This window comes from Hippichthys cyanospilos, chromosome 12 (genome assembly GCF_059441005.1).
Source record: "Hippichthys cyanospilos isolate Australia breed blue-spotted pipefish chromosome 12, RoL_Hcya_1.0, whole genome shotgun sequence".
Classification (NCBI taxonomy): domain Eukaryota; kingdom Metazoa; phylum Chordata; class Actinopteri; order Syngnathiformes; family Syngnathidae; genus Hippichthys; species Hippichthys cyanospilos.
In genome coordinates this window covers 15,983,613-16,003,373 of record NC_142380.1, presented here as the reverse complement: position 1 = coordinate 16,003,373, position 19,761 = coordinate 15,983,613, and the positions used below count along the sequence as shown (strand labels likewise).

The 19,761-nt window shown below is 38.7% G+C and overlaps 1 protein-coding gene across 1 annotated transcript in view; it reads right to left on the bottom strand.

The window, feature by feature from the left end:
• The window catches only part of zswim5 (zinc finger, SWIM-type containing 5), a 55,787-nt gene that overhangs the window by 14,844 nt on the left and 21,182 nt on the right, over positions 1 to 19,761 (bottom strand). Inside the window, exons 2-7 of the mRNA XM_088430049.1 lie at positions 8,175 to 8,362; positions 7,341 to 7,509; positions 3,704 to 3,852; positions 1,621 to 1,771; positions 958 to 1,134; positions 180 to 356 (exon numbers count right to left, since the gene is read on the bottom strand). Coding sequence (XP_088286175.1) covers positions 180 to 356; positions 958 to 1,134; positions 1,621 to 1,771; positions 3,704 to 3,852; positions 7,341 to 7,509; positions 8,175 to 8,362 — 1,011 coding nt within the window. The remainder of the gene's footprint in view (positions 1 to 179; positions 357 to 957; positions 1,135 to 1,620; positions 1,772 to 3,703; positions 3,853 to 7,340; positions 7,510 to 8,174; positions 8,363 to 19,761) is intronic.

Sequence of the window (19,761 nt, the reverse complement as noted above, 5' to 3'; positions counted from 1 at the left end):
GGACTAACCAATTTGCTCGACTAACTGTGCTGCCCTTATTTTCCTAGAAAGAGCTTTGTTAATTAATCTAGACCGACTATGTATCTTTCCCATGACTAAAAAATTTGTCAGCAATTTTCCAGGTTTTCCAAGACGCAGGGAAACCCTGGTGAGATACATGTGTGCATGTGTGTCCGTACCCAGCCAGAGGGGCAGGCCCTGTGGATTAAACAGCAGACTCTCCTCTTCTCTTTGGTATGATGGAGACATATAGTAATCACTGCTGATGATCCTCTGAAGGTGGCTGCCCTGCCAGTGTAGGTTGCAAGCCTCAACTGCCCGACTGAACACAGTCCTCCTTGGCCTGGACAGAGAGTCTGACAAGCAAAACACACACTCACAAGAGATTTTGGATATTGTAGGCAAAGCTGCAAAGACACCAATATAGGAATGGTTCTTGAGATGTGTGTGTTTGTACTATTTGGACTCATAAAAAAAAGCTTTGATGCTATGATATCTATCGGAATTTTCCAGCTTGACATTGACCATCCGGGTAGGGGCCATGCCAGCAACAATGTGGAGATACAATAAGCTAAACATGGATGACAACCGACAGGAAATTATGCTCCGCAAAACGGATGATGAAATCTGCCCAGGCGGCGTTGGAGGCGGCTGCCTGTGCGAATTATGGTGACAGGTTGCCTTGTCTGTTTCTCAAACTCCAACATGCCACAAAGGTTTTATACAGTATTTGAATAACACCTTTGCCGCATTTGACAGGATCTGTCATTTTTCAATATTTGCTTAAAAATAAACACATTTCAATCATAATTGCAAAACATGTTAGCATTATCATCCGTACTTGGTATCTGTGTGTACCTAAATGTATCCTTGTGTTTGATCTGAAAAAAGTGCTTTTGGTGTGTCTCTAATTATAAGAATAATTATATAGTACCATATGTGTGTTTGTGTACTGACCTTGGGCGAGGTTGCTCTGCGGCAGAGCGTTGGTGATGTTTGGGAGTTCACTACCATAGTTGCCATCTTCCAGTGGGCACACATCCATGTTGCTCCACTTCTTCAGCTGCTTGAGCCAACTGCTCTTCTCCTCACTCTTACAGTGGGGGTTTAACACCACACACACCCACAACGCACCTAGAGAAGTCAGGTCAGAAATTTGTTGTAGATGCTCTTCAAGCGATTATTATTATTATTATTATTATTATTATTATTATTATTATTATTATTATTATTAATAATAATAATATTTAAAGTAGGAAAGTGAATAAGACAAATTTAAACATTTCAATGTCTTTTTTTTTATATCAAATCAAATAGTAGTAGGTTTTTTCTGTCTTAGTCAGTTCAATGAGATGACTCACAAATGTGAGACAAAGGTGACCGGATGTTATTTCTGTTTTAGTTGAGTGTCATGATCACCCTCACCCATCCAGGTAGTGTTCTCATTGACCCCCTAAATGGTCAGATTGATTGCAAAGAAGCTGAGCAGCTTTATTGATTTGAGGGATTCATTGTTCATTCCGTGCCATGCGTGAGAAGAAACGGCCAACCAAGTAAAGGACAGCAAGAAACTACATATAATCCCTTTTTATGAAGTACATATTTACTAACAGTACTGACCCAGCTCATCCCAAAGTTGCCTGCATTTGTCCGTCATGCCTGTGCCTTGCTGTCTCCATAGTGACAGTCGAGGGTCTGCCATAAACTGTTCCGTTATGAGAGTCAGCATCCTGGCCCCATTGGAGTCACGCATTCTTAGCATCTCACGCACCTGCAATGGCAATGCATAAATGAATGAATACATAAATAAATGAATAAAAAGTAGAGGTGGCACATTTAGTAATTGACAGTCTTTCATTTTACCATCTTTTCCACAAACCACTACTTTTTCCCGTGTTAAACCCTGCATTGTCTGTTGTTAAAATGGAACCTGTGCGAAAAAGAAGAATTTCTCCTGTTGGGAATACCGTTTTTTGATTTGATTGCTTCTAAAAAGGTAAAGTTAAAAGAAAAAACAAAACTGTGGAAATACTATTACAGTATTTTTCAATAATAACCATTTAGCCTAATAGCATTTGCTGTATTTTGTACATACAGCAAACACAAGCACATTCATGTCATTTTCTTAAACAAATGGCCATAGAATTCTCAACACTGTTGACTTCTTCGGCTTCAGGACCAAATGATGGCGCCAAAGAGGAAATGAAGCACTGTGAAGTTTTGTACTATGTGCAAATCAACTGTCTGCAAAACTACATTGCCTCATGAAGTTTCATTTGGCCATCACGACTCTTTAAATGTGCCAGAAATTTTACTAACAAGCTGCATGCCACGAGTACATCTACCAATAATCTCAGTCGATTTTCATATCAGGCGGGGGCCTTTGGCCACCACCCAGCTCACACTGCACCCTCATTGGCCCCTCCCACAGTTGGTGAGCCCATGGGAAGGGGGACCTACGTTACCGCTTTGGGCTGAGCCCCACCAACCACATGAGTGTAGGCCCGGCCACCAGGCGCTTGCCAGCGAGCGCCACCACCAGGCCTGGATCCAGAGAGGGGCCCCGGTGACCCGTGTCCAGGCAAGAGAAACTTGTTTGTTTCATTCATCAAAGAGGTGTATGAGCCATGCTTAGTCTGGTCCCTCACCTAGGATCTGTTTGCCATGGGTGACCCTGCCAGGGACCTAAAGCTTAAAGTCCAGTTTCCTTTTCAAACGAAGAGGACATTTCTTGGAACATATAGAAACGTATTGCTCAATTGTTGCGTCATAGTAACTCCTCTGCAAAACTGCGTATGCCTTTTTATTAGAATGTACTGCTGGTAATGATGGCTTTAGTGGAGCAATATTGTAAATTTTGATATATACTTGGTGTCCCCATTTTTGTGTCTTGGTTTGTATATGCCAAAAATAGTCACCCTGGTTAATTTTGATGGCCATTTTGATTCCCAATGGGCGAAAGTTGCCATCTGGGCCTTTACCCAACATTCAGCTTTGGTCTTTGTATTACAAACAATCAGTCTTGTATTTTTTTTTAAATGTACTTTATTTACAGTTCGCTTTTAGCACACAGCACCGATGTATTCGACATGATGTCATGACTACGTCTTCATAAGTTTTTTTTTTTTTTTTTATCATAAATCATGACGTGGGTGTCACACCCAGTGTCCAGAATGAGACGCTACAGAACCCTTTTAGTCTGTTTAAGTATTCCTTGTAAAGAAGTTTTACAGCCACAGAAATTGATTGGGGAACTTTCTCTCCTCTGGATATTTGTCTTTGATTGTATTTAATTAATGATTATTTGTTATATTCAATATATGCATTTTTGAACAAATGGAAAAAGGATGATAGAACATTTCCATGCATTACATGCAGTTTAAGGAAAAATGCTATATTGTGATACATAGGGCAAGTTACAGATATTTTTTTTTTTTTTTTTTACTTTTTGAAAATATATTTATAGTTGGCCCCTGGTATTCGGGGGCTAATTGGGAGCAGGCCAGTATGTAGAGATAAAATCTATAAAAAATTAACACTGTTTTTGAGACATATAAGCATTATTTTTTTAGCTGTCTGCCCCGTTTGAGGATAGATTTTCCTTCATGTGGCCCCTGAGCCAAAATGAATTTGACCCTTTAAAGAGGGTTTAAACTTGTGGGGAAATGTAAAACTAATATAAATCCAGCAGAGCAAACTGTACCTTAGCAAACATGGAGTTGAGCTGCTTCCCAGAGCCGTAGTATCCTCCTTGGGACAGAAACTGCTTGACTTGTTCCCTGACTTGATCTTCATCAAGATGCCAGCAATTGTCATCATCAATGCTTGCACCGGCAGTTGGATCAGGAGCACCTGCAGGAAACACACACACATACATAATTAAACAGTGGGTCATTATGAGAGACAATCATGCAATAAAAAGAAAGTGGAAACCAATAATAAGTGAGAAACTAAACTATATTTAAGGAACTGTATAGTATAATTTTAACATTGTACAGTTAACTATAGATGTGTGTATAATTATTAATCACCTTTGGCACAATGGCCTTTCAACATTTTATGAAATATAACTATTATTAACCGGGAACTAAGAGGCCTCGTTCCCTTAAACTCTGCCTCTTTTATGATGTCGTCCAAGTGCACCGCTTACAGCTAGGAAAATGTAGGCATGTGTTTGGTCTGCATGGGTGGTACTGCAGTGGAACTCAATTAGTGACATAAAGTGAGGACTGGTTCTGAGACGTAGCAATGAGCAAGAATGCTCAGAGATGCATTAATAGAAGAAAACACTATGGGGCATGGGCGGGGGGGGGGGGGGGGGGGGAATTCTAGCCATGGGTAAAAGTAACTAAGTTGATTTTGCATTACACAGGCCATTTAAAGATTGTGTGACTTGACTTGGTGACTATAATGTCATGTTCTCAGTGCAACCAAAGGTTTTCCTTAACAGACTGAGACCTAGGGAAATACATTTTAAAACAGCCTCTCAAGAAAAACATTAAACATCCTGTGCTGATCCAGGATTTGCCCAGATTTACGAAATGAACTAAACAAAATGTGGAATTCAGTATTTATTTTGATCTCTCAAGTAGGAAGTGTGCTAACACAACTTTGCTTTGTTTTTCTTTATTCTCCATATTTGTGCTTCTAAATAATCAGATTTGTAAATGGGACAGGAAGATCTCTTTGATCAAGCAAGACTCTGAGGAACTGAACCCACACGTCTTTCAATTTGGCTGTGGGAAACACACGGCAACAAATAGCAACATTCCTCAATCAAAGCCATGCTCATGGATCAACACCCTCCATGAACTTTTCTCGGCAAACACAGACAGGAAGCACGATATGGCTTTGGTGAACCGTAGAATGTCAACATTAACAAAGGAAGACAAAATTGGACAAAATGAAATAGCTGTTTTGCACTGTGTTTTGAGTTCACTATATCCCTGACGCATGTCGACCTGCACTCTGACATTCCGCTTCTTTTTCAGAAAACTACTTATCTATTCTCTACTTCTTTTGCAGCATTCTCAGCCATGCCACTTCTAAAAATGAGTCATTCAATAGGATGCAGTCCAACTTCAGTAATCAAATAAGCAAGCCTCAAGTGCAGCAAGGCTCTGACGTGTGACAGCCTCTAGGTTTGCAACTGGATTTTTTTTTTTGGAGCTCTTTACAACTGGTATATTCTCTTGAGACCCAGGCTATTCATGTGTTTTGCTGCATTTCCCATTTTGTACCAGAAAGACAGCAAAGTTAATTACATCCCACCCAAACACATGAGACCTCATTGGAAAGAAGAAGATGCCCTCTACTAAGCACACTGGTACTGAATATCGTAGCTTGGATGACTCCAAAGACTCAGCAGAAAACAAAGAAGAAAACAAATGTTAACCACAGCAGACACAAATGAATCGACTGTGTCTCAGGGGGATATCATCATGTGCATGTGTGTGTGCATGTGCGTGCGCGGGGAAAGCATGTGTGTGTGTGTGTGTGTGTGTGTGTGTGTGTGTGTGTGTGTGTGTGCATGTGTGCGTGTGTGTGTGTGTGTGCGTGTAAGGGGGGCAAAATTCCAATCAAAGGTTTGGAAAAAATCAAATTACCGGTAAGTGGTTTCGAACACCAAATTAAAATGGCCTCATATACATTAAAAGGTCAATAAATTCAAGCTGTTAACGCAAGATGGGCAAATCTCTTCTCTAGCAAAAAAGGTGCCTACTTTGAAGAATCTGAATTCTATAACATGGAGTTTTGACTAACATTTTTGTCTGTTTGTTTACCAAATATTTCCATGACTAAAGGATGAAGCTGCAATTCAGGAAGTTTGTAAGCAATACAAGGCACCATGGCTTATAAAGAATTAAAAAAAATAGTCTAACCGCGAGGGATGAACTGAAAAAAGCTGCTGTTAAAACTGGTCGTTTTGGACACTTTAGAAACACTGCGGAAATTGAAGATTAAAATAAGCCATATGCTGCATCTACTGGGAGCTGCATGTACTGTATTTTGTTAAGCTATTTGCTATCAGGATGTGTATCAGCCGGAGCTGAAAAATTAAGTCTCGCCCCCCTTTTATATATACATTTGCACACTAAATCATTAATTTTGGTGCAGTATGTTCAGTAAAAAGGAAAAATTTTGAAAAAATTATGTTAAGATTTTGTATCACAAATAGTGCAAAAATATCTCGTTCTCATGAACTCAATCATGAGACATCTCATCTCGTGGAATTTGTGTCATCCCATTCCTATTGTGAGAAAGGACCTCCTTGCTGGCAGGTCCTTACTGTAACCATTTCAGAAAAATGGTTCATAAAATGTTGAAAGAACATTGTGCCCAAGGTGATAAATAATTATGTACACATCTATAGTTAACTGTACAATGTTTAAAACTATACTGACATAAACAGATCTTGCATAATGAAACGTAAGTTACTTAGGCAGATTTCTACAGAAATATTTGCACGTAACTTTAAATGTTTGTAAAGCGTTTTTTTCGTAACTCAAAGTTCCCCCGTACAATGATCAAAACTATTGTTCTTAATTTGGATTAAGCTTTATTTTAAAAAATACTTGCAAAAACATTTACAGAAAACATTTATCTTTCATGGAAGATGAGAGAGAACAAGGGTTTCCAGTTGGAAAAAAAATGTACCTTCTGACATAACGTATGATTTTTGTTCAAACAACATATTACTATAAAAATGCAACTCTGTAAATTTTAAGTTTTCTTTCTCGTGTGAAGTTGTACAGGTACGACGAGGCCACCACATTTAAGTATTTGCAGATTCGAAGAACATACCTTGGGTCAAAAGTTTTCACCTACTTGACTCCATTAGGTGCAGAAAACCTCAGGTCAAAATTTGTGTCGATCGATCACTGCCAACTTAATGGCCTTCCACCATGCTACTTTCTCATTAAAGTGAAGTAAGCTTGTTTTACTCATGTTGTTTGTTTCTCAGTGAGGGTTTAAACCTCACTAAAAACAAAATAACTGTTGGAGGGTGGTAAAACTCCTTAAATATACGTAGTAAGCAAATCATAAAGGCACAGAGTCTACTTCTTTGGTTGCAACCCTAAATCCCGAGTAAGCAGTGTCCTGTATGCTAAGAACTAGAGAAGCCTCTAAAAATATAGAAAGGCTTTGACAATCGATAACCATAATTACCAAGACCTTAATGGAACGTGGGATGGACAGAAGCTTCAAACAGGTTTCAGCAATAGAGGAAACAGGATTTGTAAAATTTCAAACATTTTGAAAGGACTGAATAGCTTCAAAATAGGAAATCTTCCCAAATTGGATATTTATCTCAAAACAAGCATTGCATGTTGCCACACCGTGCACTTGGTTGATCTCTGAGTTGGATGAGAGGATATCGTCGGCCAGTTTCTGAGCTGTGGGCAGCACCTCCGTGTGGTGGGCGGTAATCAGGTACTGAACCAACTTCTGCAACTGGTCTCTGTTCATTTGGAACAAAGTTTCTGAGATGGGCAACCGAAGCTTCACCTGCAACATTTACAAAAATGACACATACCATTAAAAAAGTGCCACATTACTTTGTCTTTCATCTGTGTAGTAATACTGTAATACACTGTTTATGGCTTGGCATAAATCCCAACATGACTTGAATGAAATGCTTGCAGGAAGTACAATTATTGTGTAATGCAAAATGACATTGGTCATGGGCTTGACTGATACAAATAAGATGTTTTTACATTGTACTGGTTTCACCCCGAAACCGCCTGGCTCCACTCTGAGTGATTGTTTTACAAATTTGTGAAGTTACATGGTTACATTGGAATAGCTTTTAAGAGCGTTCACCAAGGTGGTTCTGAAACACCATCTGTGAACAGCCATGATGTCATTTGATTGGCTGACAGATGTACCATAGGTGTTTCTTAACTGATGCAGCGAGAAAATCACCACACACACACGTTTCTTGGTTATTAGCTAGCAAAACAGCGTTGCCTGTCAACAAGTCATAAAAATACAGTGCATATAGTACAAAAATGATCTTTTACAAAAACACTTATCAGCCATATGTATAATTTCAGATATAACAATGGATGAAATTGTGAATACTTTGGTAAAAAAAAAAAAAAAAAGTCATAAGCTTTCTGGAGGTCTTGACTGCATCAACATTGGAAAAGCAGCTTATGTGTATACTGTACCTGTTCAGGCTTGCGAATTCTGTAGAGAGACAGCGCAACTACATGGGCGCAGTAGAAAATGTCCCGATTTCCACAGCCACATGTGACAGAGGTAATCTTGCAACGATCAAAGCTGATGGCCACCTTGTGGGTGACCTCGGGCTCTGATGAGGTGGCGGGTTCAGTTACAGTGCCACTCAGGTGAAACCCTGTACAAGACAAAAGGGAGAGAGAGAAAGACATTTTTTTTTTTTAACTATTTACCAACTTTAAGAGACAAAAGAAGCTTCTCCACAATGGTTTAACTTTTTCCTCTCATTTGAAGTCTCAAGTAATCTTGAGCCTATGTGAAATTTCATGAGGCATTGAAATGATCAATACAGCGCGACAGTACTCAATACTTAAGTAGTCAATAATAATCATCACTAGGACTTTTGATACATACAAAAAATGAGATATTTTTAAAGATATGTCCAGATAGCAATTTTCCTTAAGGCAGCAAGAAAATGTCAATTTTCCGTTCTAATTTCTCATTTCTGGTTCCTGATCGTAGAACAGCCACAAGTAGCTGTATGTGTCAAAATCTTGTTTTCACGAAGCTCCACACGCCTCTCTATTACATCACCAACCCCCGAATCCATCACTCACCCCCTAAATTAAATATTCTATGGAATGAGCCAGCATGGTAGAGACAAATAAGGGCTTGCTAAGCCATCTCATTGGCAAAGCCCAACAACACATTTTCCCTACCAAATGTTGTGAGCATATACTTGAAAGCTGGCACACCCAGTGATACAATCAACTGCCGATGTCAATCACCAGAGTAAAAAACAATGATCAGAATGGCAGAATTGAAGATGAAAACCTAGTGGGCGGTGCACATCTTTTTTTCCTTAAAATAACTTACTAATCAGGGAATATAGAATTATACATTCTTATTATTACAACTTACAACAGTATGAGACATCAGTAGAAAGTAGGGCTGCACAATTAATTGAATTCTAATCACGATCATGATATTGGCTGCAACGATTAAGTAAGCTTTTCCTCTGCAATATTAACATTCAAAAACCTCGGTACACTACACGTCAAATCAAGCACTTTGTTATCCTACCATCAGGGGGCAATGTTTCCCACATGTTTGCATGACAAAAGCTGATGCTTTCTCACTCTAATATATTATTTACCAGTGTGAAATAGCATTGCTTCTCACCTGATTCCTAATACTTACTGTACAGTACTAGCTGTCAATTGAGACCCATTTTGGGAAAATCTGATTGGCAAAAAATTGGAATACATTTAGTTTGAAATGACCGAAAATGGCATTTTGACTGCTAATTGATGAAAATTTGCTTAAATGTAAATAATGGGCTTGGTCCTAAGTAGGCTTCATGTTTTTCATTGGTTTGCACTCAAGTAAGTTAGCTGTGTTGCCTTGTGTGTCATTTGTTTTAATTATTATTTACTTCATCTCTTTGAGTTTATTATTATTATTATTTGTAAGTATTAAGCCTTGTGAATAATAATCGTGATTTCAATATTGACCAAAATAATCGTGATTATTAGTTTGGCCATAATCATGCGTCTCTAGTAGAAAGAAAGGTAAACTTTCAAGCCCATATTGGTTGGAAAAAATACTTAATGCAATGAAAGGGCTGCCTCTCCTCAAGCCACAATTAAGGTAAACTTCCTTGTATGAAATACATGTTTTATGTCAATTAAACCAGGGACATCACTGGTGTAACATGCTCCAAAAGTTTGATTACCAAACATGCACCGGTTGGTCCATTCTATCCACCCATTCATCCAGCTTATCCTCACAAAGGTTGCAGTCTTCCTGGTGCCTATCGCAGCTGACTTCTGGCACGAGGCTGACTAACGACCTGAGCCGGTTGCAAGCCAATTGCAGGGCACACACAGAGATGAACAACCATTCACGCAACCAACCACATCCAAGGACAATTTAGTACGTCCAATACACCTGCCATGCATATTTTTTGACTGTGGTCTTCTGTTAGCAATGCACAGTAAGCACGTTCTGGGTAGGGGACCGCAGAGTGCATAGTCCCCTATAGGTTACTGCACTCATTTGCTGACACTGTTCCAAAATTGAAATAGTGCATTGCTAAACTTGTGTTAAATGAGCTACTCTTGATGCTCATAATTATTTTACAGCGCTCACAGGACAAATATTATGCATAATAAGAATGCAGCATGTAGGAATTCCATGTATTTCTCCATTTGGGGGTTTGATATATGTGTGATGCCCTTTTCACTTCTGTCAAATGGGACCACTGATCATCACATGCGTCAATTAAATTACAGAATACAGTTTGTTTGTAAAATAGTAGTGAGAATAACATTAGATATAAAAATTAGATACAACTATTGCCACAAGGATCTCCCATGATGAAAAACTGTCTTCATGTTCCATTGCATTATACTGGTACATGTGTAACAAAGTCTATAACCTGCAATCCGCAATTCACTGACATTCAATAATGGCTGCTTCTAAGGAACATTTTTCTACTGTTGTCAATATAATAATGCAATACAATAACATGTTTTATGCGCCCCCACTATTCTAAATAGAATAATCTGCTCAATAATGTAATTGTAGAATATGAATTAAAATTAAAAATCCACCTGTTTTCATCTATCCAAGGTGGATTTTTCGCTTTTTAAGGAAAGGTGTGTTTCCATTGCCCGCAAAATTACACAAATTGCAGGGTGCACAAAAGAAAATAATGAAAAGAGATATCTCAAACAAAACCTAAAATACAGTAAAAATGTGGCAGTTTATGAGACGTGTTGAAATAAAAGCATTTTGAGATGCGTCAAATTGAAAAAAAACATGCTCAAGATGCACTGGGATGCATTGGCAGTTAAATATCATGGGATCACGGAGTGTTTCAGGTCCCTCAACAGACAGTCTCTCCCAGGTGACCCAGCCAGGGTTGATCATGTCCCAGCTTGCGTCCCAGGAGCAGCACACGGATCTGTCCTTTTGAGCCATAGCCACTGAGTGGCTTTCTCTGTGGCTTCGCTAGCGGATTTAATGGCCTTCTTCTTGGCCACTCAGTCATGCCAAATGGCCTAGGATTAGAGACTAGAGAATGTCCAGCAAGGCCTGTGCAGCCAACTTCTATTGGTGCATAGAACATCTTTCAGCCCCTGCCCCTACACTCCTCCACCAGTTCCTGGTACTTAGCATGTTTTAAATCATTGGCTTCCTCAATATGCTGGTAAGTTCTAGCATGATCAGATGTCTTGAAGCCTCTGATATTGTTATTATCATTTCTGGTTATAGAGATGTTGCTGTAATATGCTGGGGGAACCTCAACTGTTTTCCCAGGTCAACTGCCAATCAGGGGCAATGTGGATGAACCCTGTTGTCATCTGTGGTCATGCCCCAACTTTGATGATGGGGGCTGCCTTTGTCAGAAGTTGATGGTGATGTGTTTGATGTGCTGGAATGGAAGTATTTAGCAAAGATATAACGGCAACATTTTTATTGTTGTTTGCATTTCCGGTTATGTTTGTTATGTTTGCAAGTCATATAACATGTATCCCTCACCTTTTGATTCATGGTGGCTGCACATATAATCTGAACAACACCTTGGAAGTTAAGCAAACAACTCTGGTTTCTTCCATCTTCCATAAACAAACCCCGGTATTTAAGACAGTGTGCCTGCCTGTGTGTGTGTGTGTGTGTGTGTGTGTGTGTGTGTGTGTGTGTGTGTGTGTGTGTGTGCTTGTGACTGCTGGCAGCCATGTTGTGATGGCTAGCAGTGTCAGCAGCACCAGAAAAGGTGTAATATGAACTACGAATGCTGACAAAATTAGAATTTGAATTTTAAAAATAAACCTGAATTGGAATTGATCAATACATTTAATTAACAGCTCAACATTACCTGTGAAGTGCAAAAACTACATGATTTATACATTGAGATTGTGGGTTAAAATATTGTGTGTCCTTAGAAAACAATAAGAAGCATTTGTTGGTTTGAAATTATACTACATCCTTATTTTGATACTTTCACGTAAGTGCTCCTCAATGTGTGGTTGAGTGAGACAGTGTGTCTTCAGCAGATGGGGATGCAATGACACTTGGAAAAGAAAAAGATGCTGCATCCGACAGTCTTTGTGAGCATGCACACAAACACTAACCACAGCACTCAAAGCAACCTTTTCAAACCCTGCCTGCTTTTGTTCTTAATGTCACAGCCAAAAGATGAAACAAAAAAAGCAATGATATTCACACAGGAATATCTCTGATCTCGCACAAGCGTGTGGGTGCGCACACACGCACATGGACACACACACACACACTGGTGTTCTATTTTCAACTGTAGGGCTAATATGACAATATTAATTTATTTTGAATAAAGATTATATATGCGTGACATACACAAAGATAAATCTGCCAAAGTACTATAATTCATAAGCCTAAGGGAGTATGCAACTGTGCGTGTTTTAATATTGTGATGCAGGAATGTGTGCTTGTTGGACAGACTGCCAACATCTTGCTAACAAGTTGGAATGACAAAACGCATTAAGCTGTGTGCTTTCATACTGAGTAAGAGCTCAGCCATTTATATCTATAATGGTCATATATCATCAGTATGACTCTAAATTGTATGAATTGTATTGTATGAATTTTTTCTTTGGGACTATGAACCAAAATTGTTCTCTTTAATTCTTTCCTGTGACTATGAACCTAAAACCTGCGAGTGCAAAGTCTTTTCAATACAGCTCTCACTTGTGTGACTATGAAGCTTCACTACACTCAGCCTCACATCTGCGCAGGATCCTCTCGTGTGGGTTGTCGTCTGTGGATACGACTTTCTTTTCTCTGCGTTTCACTGACAATATGCTAATTGAGATGACGTCATGCCAAGTTACCAGGGGAAGTAAATCAATCTGCGAGTCATCCACGGCGCATGCGTTAAGCAGAGAATGGCAACAATGGCATGTGAACATTTGTGTATGAGAGTGAAAACTGAAATAGTGAGTTAACGATATAAGTGTGAAGTGGGGGAGTGGAGGACAACAACCGCCATTGTACATCTTTCCATTGTACATCAACAATTGCACACACAGCGCTGCCATCTGTCCCATGCAAAAAACACCGCCCACCCGACACCAAGTCAGCCAATGGGGAGGCAGACAATTCCTCATGCTCATAGGCCATTAACCCTAATCAGCTAGGGAAATAGATCTTGGCGGAGATCCAAAGTATATGTATCTGCACGCACGCACGCACGCACGCACACACACATTTAAATAGACAGCAGTCTTACACTGCTAATGCCTCCCCACAGACAAATCGAGCCCACTCCTCATTCCAAATTTTAAATAAATATTCCATTAATTCTTCTTTCCTCAAGGTTCCACAAAAATATGATGCATTCTGTAGGCCTCCAGCAAAAGCATTTAATTCTTTTAAAATGCTCTAAAACTGCAAAGCATCATATTAGCTTGATATTTCATAAGCTTGATATATTAGCCAGATATTTCTGAACGGCACATAAGACGCGTTTAATGTGATGCAAATGGGAGCAAGCATTTGCCTTTTTTTACCATTCCCTGGGTTTGGACATTTTGAAGCTGCGTCACAAATTACTAATCAGTGCGATGCTTACCTTGTCACACACACAAGTCTGTACCAACCGAGAGGTAAACGGAGTGAGTGAATTACATACAAACACCACTCGTCGGGTTGATTTGCAATGTTACAAACTGTCGTTTTTGCCACTTCCCACTGACTTGGATGCTGATTGGCAGAAAGTGGTCATATGATTTTTCACTGAGCTTTTCTAGCTATCACTGGTGTTTATTTTATTTGCAATCCGTGTGTCTTCCATGATTTGATTTTAAAAAAAAATGCTGCAAAAAATGGTCAAATGTGTGGCTGTCGGAAGTCACATGCGATGCGGCAAAGGCAATCGGGAGTCACATGTCATGTGGCTAAAATGTAAATCCCCGCAGAATAAACCAAAGCACGCCACACATAAAAAACTATCGACTCATCTTTTTCTGGAGAGATTCATACACCTAATATATATCATTTTGCCAAGGAGACCGGACATTAGCAAACATGAGATCACGCAGCCAGACGCTGTGTTCATTATAGCGTAGGACTTCAACCACTGCGACCTCAGGACTGTTGTTCCTAACATTTAATTATTATTTGCTTGATTATGGAATGTAGTCTGCTTGGGAAGTGAACAGAATGAGAATTTCACAGTTTGCTATAGTACCATACATGTTACAATAAAATCTCTTTGAATCTTTTTTTTTTTTTTCTTCATTAGAATTATATATTTCTCAGTAGGTACAATACCATGAGAAACCACAAATACCAAGAAACTACAGTGCGTGTATTGCTAACAATACTAAAAATGTGCCCAGATATCCATCCCTCCTCCAGCAGCAAACATATCCCCTGCAGCATTTCCCCATCTCCCATCTGTTCTGACAGCTACAAGGTTAACATAGCACCCCTTTGCATGCTTTGCATAACCCTAACCCACTAACACAGACGCCCACATGGCCCTGTATTCAATCAGCCATCTATCTGTGCGCAACAGACGTGCATATGCACAAATACACATTGGCCACAGTGAATCATCTCCTCCCTCTGCCTATCCATCTAAGCATCCATCAATCATTCAGTCATCCATCCCTTGCTTTTGCAGTGTTTGCTGATGCGATAACAACCGGATTGTTTCATTTGTGATTTCCCAGTAGCCCTGCTCCAACACGCACACACAAACAAACTCACAAACCACAGGGACTCATTTGTCATGTTTTTTTCCTGAATTGATTACCTGATTTTCTCCGTTCTGGAGCAACAGGGGAAAGAGGGAGGGCTGTGGGTTCGGGTGGTGGTTCACCGCAGGTTAATTGAGTGCCTTCCATCTTATATGTCAGTGTTAAAAAAAAAAAGAAAAAAAAAGCATGTGGCTAAAAATACAGCTCTTGTGGAACCGATGGAACAACTATAATTTTCCCACCTGACTGATCAGATTTCAGGAAAAAAAAGTTTTGTCTTTTTGCAGAGAGTCAGATTTGGTCAAAATGGTCAAAATGCATGGGATCTGACCTGTGGCGGGCTGTGCGTTTCACACTTACGCCTTCAGTAACTCAAATAAATACCCCTCAGAAACACACATTATTGGGCTACAACAACTATTTTCCGGAGCATTTATACGTCAATAAAGCCGCATCAGCATTTAAAACTTATCATTATACGTGATACTGCCAAAACTTAAAATAACTCAGAATAATTTCAAACGATCTGTCCACAAAGTTTTATGAAGTCCACCAAAAGCAGGCAAGCTTGAACAAGATTGTACAGTAAATTAAAAAGCAGAGTTTAATATAAGACCATTGTTTTATTTATTTAACATTGATTGAATATGAATGAAATAAAATTGTGAAAAAATATTAAAAATGAAAAAATGGTAAATAAAATGCTTGCACTCTTGAAAATGGCTGTCCCCACTTATTTCAATAAAAAATTAATTATTCTTTCTTTCCTCAGAAAAACTTCAATGACTTGCTTGTAGAGTTAGTCTGTATTTCATTTTCAATCATAAATCATTTTCTATTGACATGGAGGCCAATGCTGAAAGTCGCATCTGTCCAATCTACATTTTGCTCTTCTTCACCCATAGTAGGTTTAAAAAAAGTGAGTAGATTAAACACTGTTAATCAACATAGCACCATAATCCATGCAGGCTCTGCTTGGGTCAAGTGAGTATCCAATCACATCACATTCAACATGAGACTTCTAGATGGCCACCTTGTGACTTGATTGGCTATGCAACCGTCTATTAACTATATGGGCCGTTCACATATGTCTTAGCAGGCTGCACAGAAGCCCACAACTGTTGATTGTGATGTCCCTGGCCGCAAGCAGATTTCATACAGCCTGGGGACACAAGTTAGTGGGATTCTAATTGTCTAAAACATCTAAACTAAAACTGCAACACTGGAAGGCACGTAACCAAATGGATATGAGAAGAAAAAAACATATTATGGAGAGTAATTTTATATATAAAATCAATAAATTTACTAAAAATAAATTTTAAATGAAATTGACTTTTATTATAGTTATTATTTTGATTATAGTTTATGTAGTTAGGATAATGTAAGGCCTTGCTGGCCCTGACGGCCTACCGGGTCCGACCAATCAGCTTGTCGTAGTTTTGTTTGTTAGTAAAGCCATAACGATAAAGGCAATATTGTAACCTTAAAATTGCCATTGTGACTATTTATTTATGTAATATATATATATATATATATTTTTTTTTTTTAATATTTGAGTGAAAAGACATTTCCCACCTGTCCTCTGACACCTAAAACAGTGTGTTCAGAGAGGCAGAGCATGCTCTGAAAGCATTTCAGAAAGTAGCTGAGAGCGCGGCCACAGGTTTCCTGCCATTATATGGTGAAAAAGAAATTCTTTTAATTTTACAAGGGTTCTTTTCTACTGTGGTCAACACTGTTGTGAGGCCAAATGTCAAATTTTAAGCCAAAATTTGGCAAAAAAAACAAAACATTTTGACATGTGCCACATTATTGTTTATTGCCACGTGGCAATATACAATAAAATGTGCGATAAAGGCAATTTCTGATGGGTACACAGATACATACATGCAAGCAGATGCACACACAACAAAGCTGTCGTTCTTAAAGGTAAAAGGGAGGTAGGGATAGCAGCCTTTGCTTGCTTGCATTTAAAATTCAATCAAGGATTTTATCTGTCTAATTTAAAAGGAATCCATACAACCAAAGAAACAACACATTCTGCTGTCAAAGTAGTCACTCGGTCAATTCAATTCATTGTAAGAACACACATCACATCAACGAAGGTTACTAAGAGGAAATACATGAAATGATGCTTTCAGCTTGCACAAGAATAGAGGAGCTCAAAAGATGCAGTCTGCTAAGAGCACTGTATAGAATGCAAAGCTGAACCTCAGGTGAAGATGAAGTGAAGGGCATCTTAACGTGTGTGCCAAAAGCTGTCCTTTATCCAGTTTGCGCAGATCCTTTTAACTCAAGGCTAGATTGTGATTAGACCAGATTTTTGTTCAGCTCTCTGTGTGCATGTAGCGATGTGGTTAATTACACTGTAAATACTAAAGTCATAACTAATAATTAATACACAAGAAAATATGTTTTATGCAGCAGATTTTTTTTAAAGTAAGCATACTGTAAGAGCAATAAATTAAAAAAAAAGGCTAACAGGCTATGATTGACAAAGACTAAGATTCTCCTAGTATACGTGGTGCTCAAAGGAAAGATATATGTGGTTTATCAAGCTCGAGAAAAATATATGTCAAAAAAATATGTACAGTATGCAGCCATACTTGCCTGCAGGGACTGGAGACGTGACAGTGCATCATTGAGAGCTGGTCTTTCCTTCCATTGTCTCCCATTTAATGCAAAACATTTTCTTGGTCAGATGATGAATCACAGTGTGTCTCACAATTTTCCAGTCAATACTTGCGAATGGTCCTTCAATTCATCAGTACGTGCTCTGGAAAATTGTGAGACTGACCAAGTTTGCCCTACTAACTGCTGTTTGGGCTCAAGCTACCTGTCCGCTATGACCTTCACCCAACCCCCCCCAAAAAAGTCCTTAAAGACATCTCAAAATAGTCGCTTGAAGTGCAGATTCTGATAGTCTGGGTCAGAATAAATAGATAAGCAATTTGAAGATCTCTACCTATCTTAAAACAAATGATGGGGGCCTCTGAATATGGTCCAAAATTTAGTGTGCAATTCCTGGAACCCAGAAGAGCACTTGATTTTGATTGAGTTTCAGTATGTTTTTTGTCCTGAGGTAGTGGGAGTCATGGTATTTGCTAGGAAATCACAGGGTGGAGTTTCCGCTGCTTGTCATGGCCAATTCCGGAGGCCTTTTTCACTTCATTATTTTTAACACTTTATTATTTTTTACTTCCATCTTCACTGGCACACCTTCAGCTTGAAGCCAACCACAGCAGAAATGTCATGTCAATAAACGTCTGCCATTTATACATCTTTGTAGTGGCTTGAACTGCAATCATAATCATATTTGAGCATCTCCTCACACATCCTCTCTCTTCAACATGATCTGTTGTTTATATTAGCATGATGCATATAAAAGGTGTTTGAAGCTAGCAAGTGTCAAGCAAATTCCTGACTGCACTTCCAAAATGAAGCTCAGAACGGATCCTAACTGCATAAACTCTTGTGTGTGTTTGTAAACTCAACAATGCCATACCAAGTGCAAAATAGCAAAGTTTTTAAATCAACAAAACAATATATTTTAAGGTTTTTGGTTGCAATTCTATTTTTAAAGTTTTGATGTTTATTATTTAATCATATTTATATTAAACTCTTAATTCATTTTGGCATTTATCTAAACAGTCTTTTAATGTAATCAAGAGGTATTTTTTCCACATTCTTCAGATGGTACTAAAATAAAACAGCTGTTCATTCATTTTGGGAGTTATGAGAATGCTTTTATTGTATTAATAACATTTATATTCTATGAATAAAGCTTGACGACTTAGCTGATTGTTTTTAATACATTCCCTTTAGTGCAGCTCCATATAGTGAATGCACTACGCAACTCCATCTAGTCAGTGGATGCACGACGCAACCCTAGCCACGACTGTAGCTTTTACCCTACAGCAGCGGTCACCAACGGCGTGCCCGCGAGCAGCAGGTAGCACCCAAACACCACATGAGTAGCCTGCAGGCCTGTTCTGCAAAGAGCTTACAAGAGGTTTTCTATGAATTTTGCAAACAATTATACATTACATTTACATTACATATTACACTTGATTTACATATTTACTACAACTGTTCCTTAATTATAGTGAAAAATCATTAACATGATCGGTGTCTTCACATAAACTGGTAGCCCATCGTAGTACTCAGTACCAAAGAAGCACCTCTCTGTTTCAAAAAGATTCTTGACCACTGCTCTACAATAAGCGTTCTCTATGTAATCTGGTGCACCTTATATATGAAATAAAAAATAAAAAAAGACATTCATTGAGGTGCGCCTTATAGTGCGGAAAATATGGCAAGTGTGCGGCAATCAATACCCGACAACATTTTCTGACAAGAGCATGTCATGTACTGCAGATGTGAAGCAGACTTGTCGTGTGACAATGCGTTGGTTACATGATGCAATGTGACTGGTGTTGTCAATGAGTAAGTGGGAGTATAAAGAAGTCTTAAGGTTGATACAACCCACAAAATAAATTTAAAAAAAAATGTTTGGATGCAGCTGATACTTGATAGCAACTGGATAATCCATTTTTTTCCCTACAGAGCACCACAGGTACACCTTCATGTACACAACCAAGAATATTGAGTAAACAAATAAATTGATACTTTATAGGTAAAAAAAATAGCAATACATTTTTAGTCTGTATGTAAAACTTATAAACATAAACATACTAACAGAAATGGCATCATAACAGCCATATGAAATGATTATTATGGATACTGTTCACTGAGAAAAACATTATCAGCCTTTGCTATCAGCATCCAATGATATGGGCTATTGTCGCGACTTTTCAATATTTGTTAATAA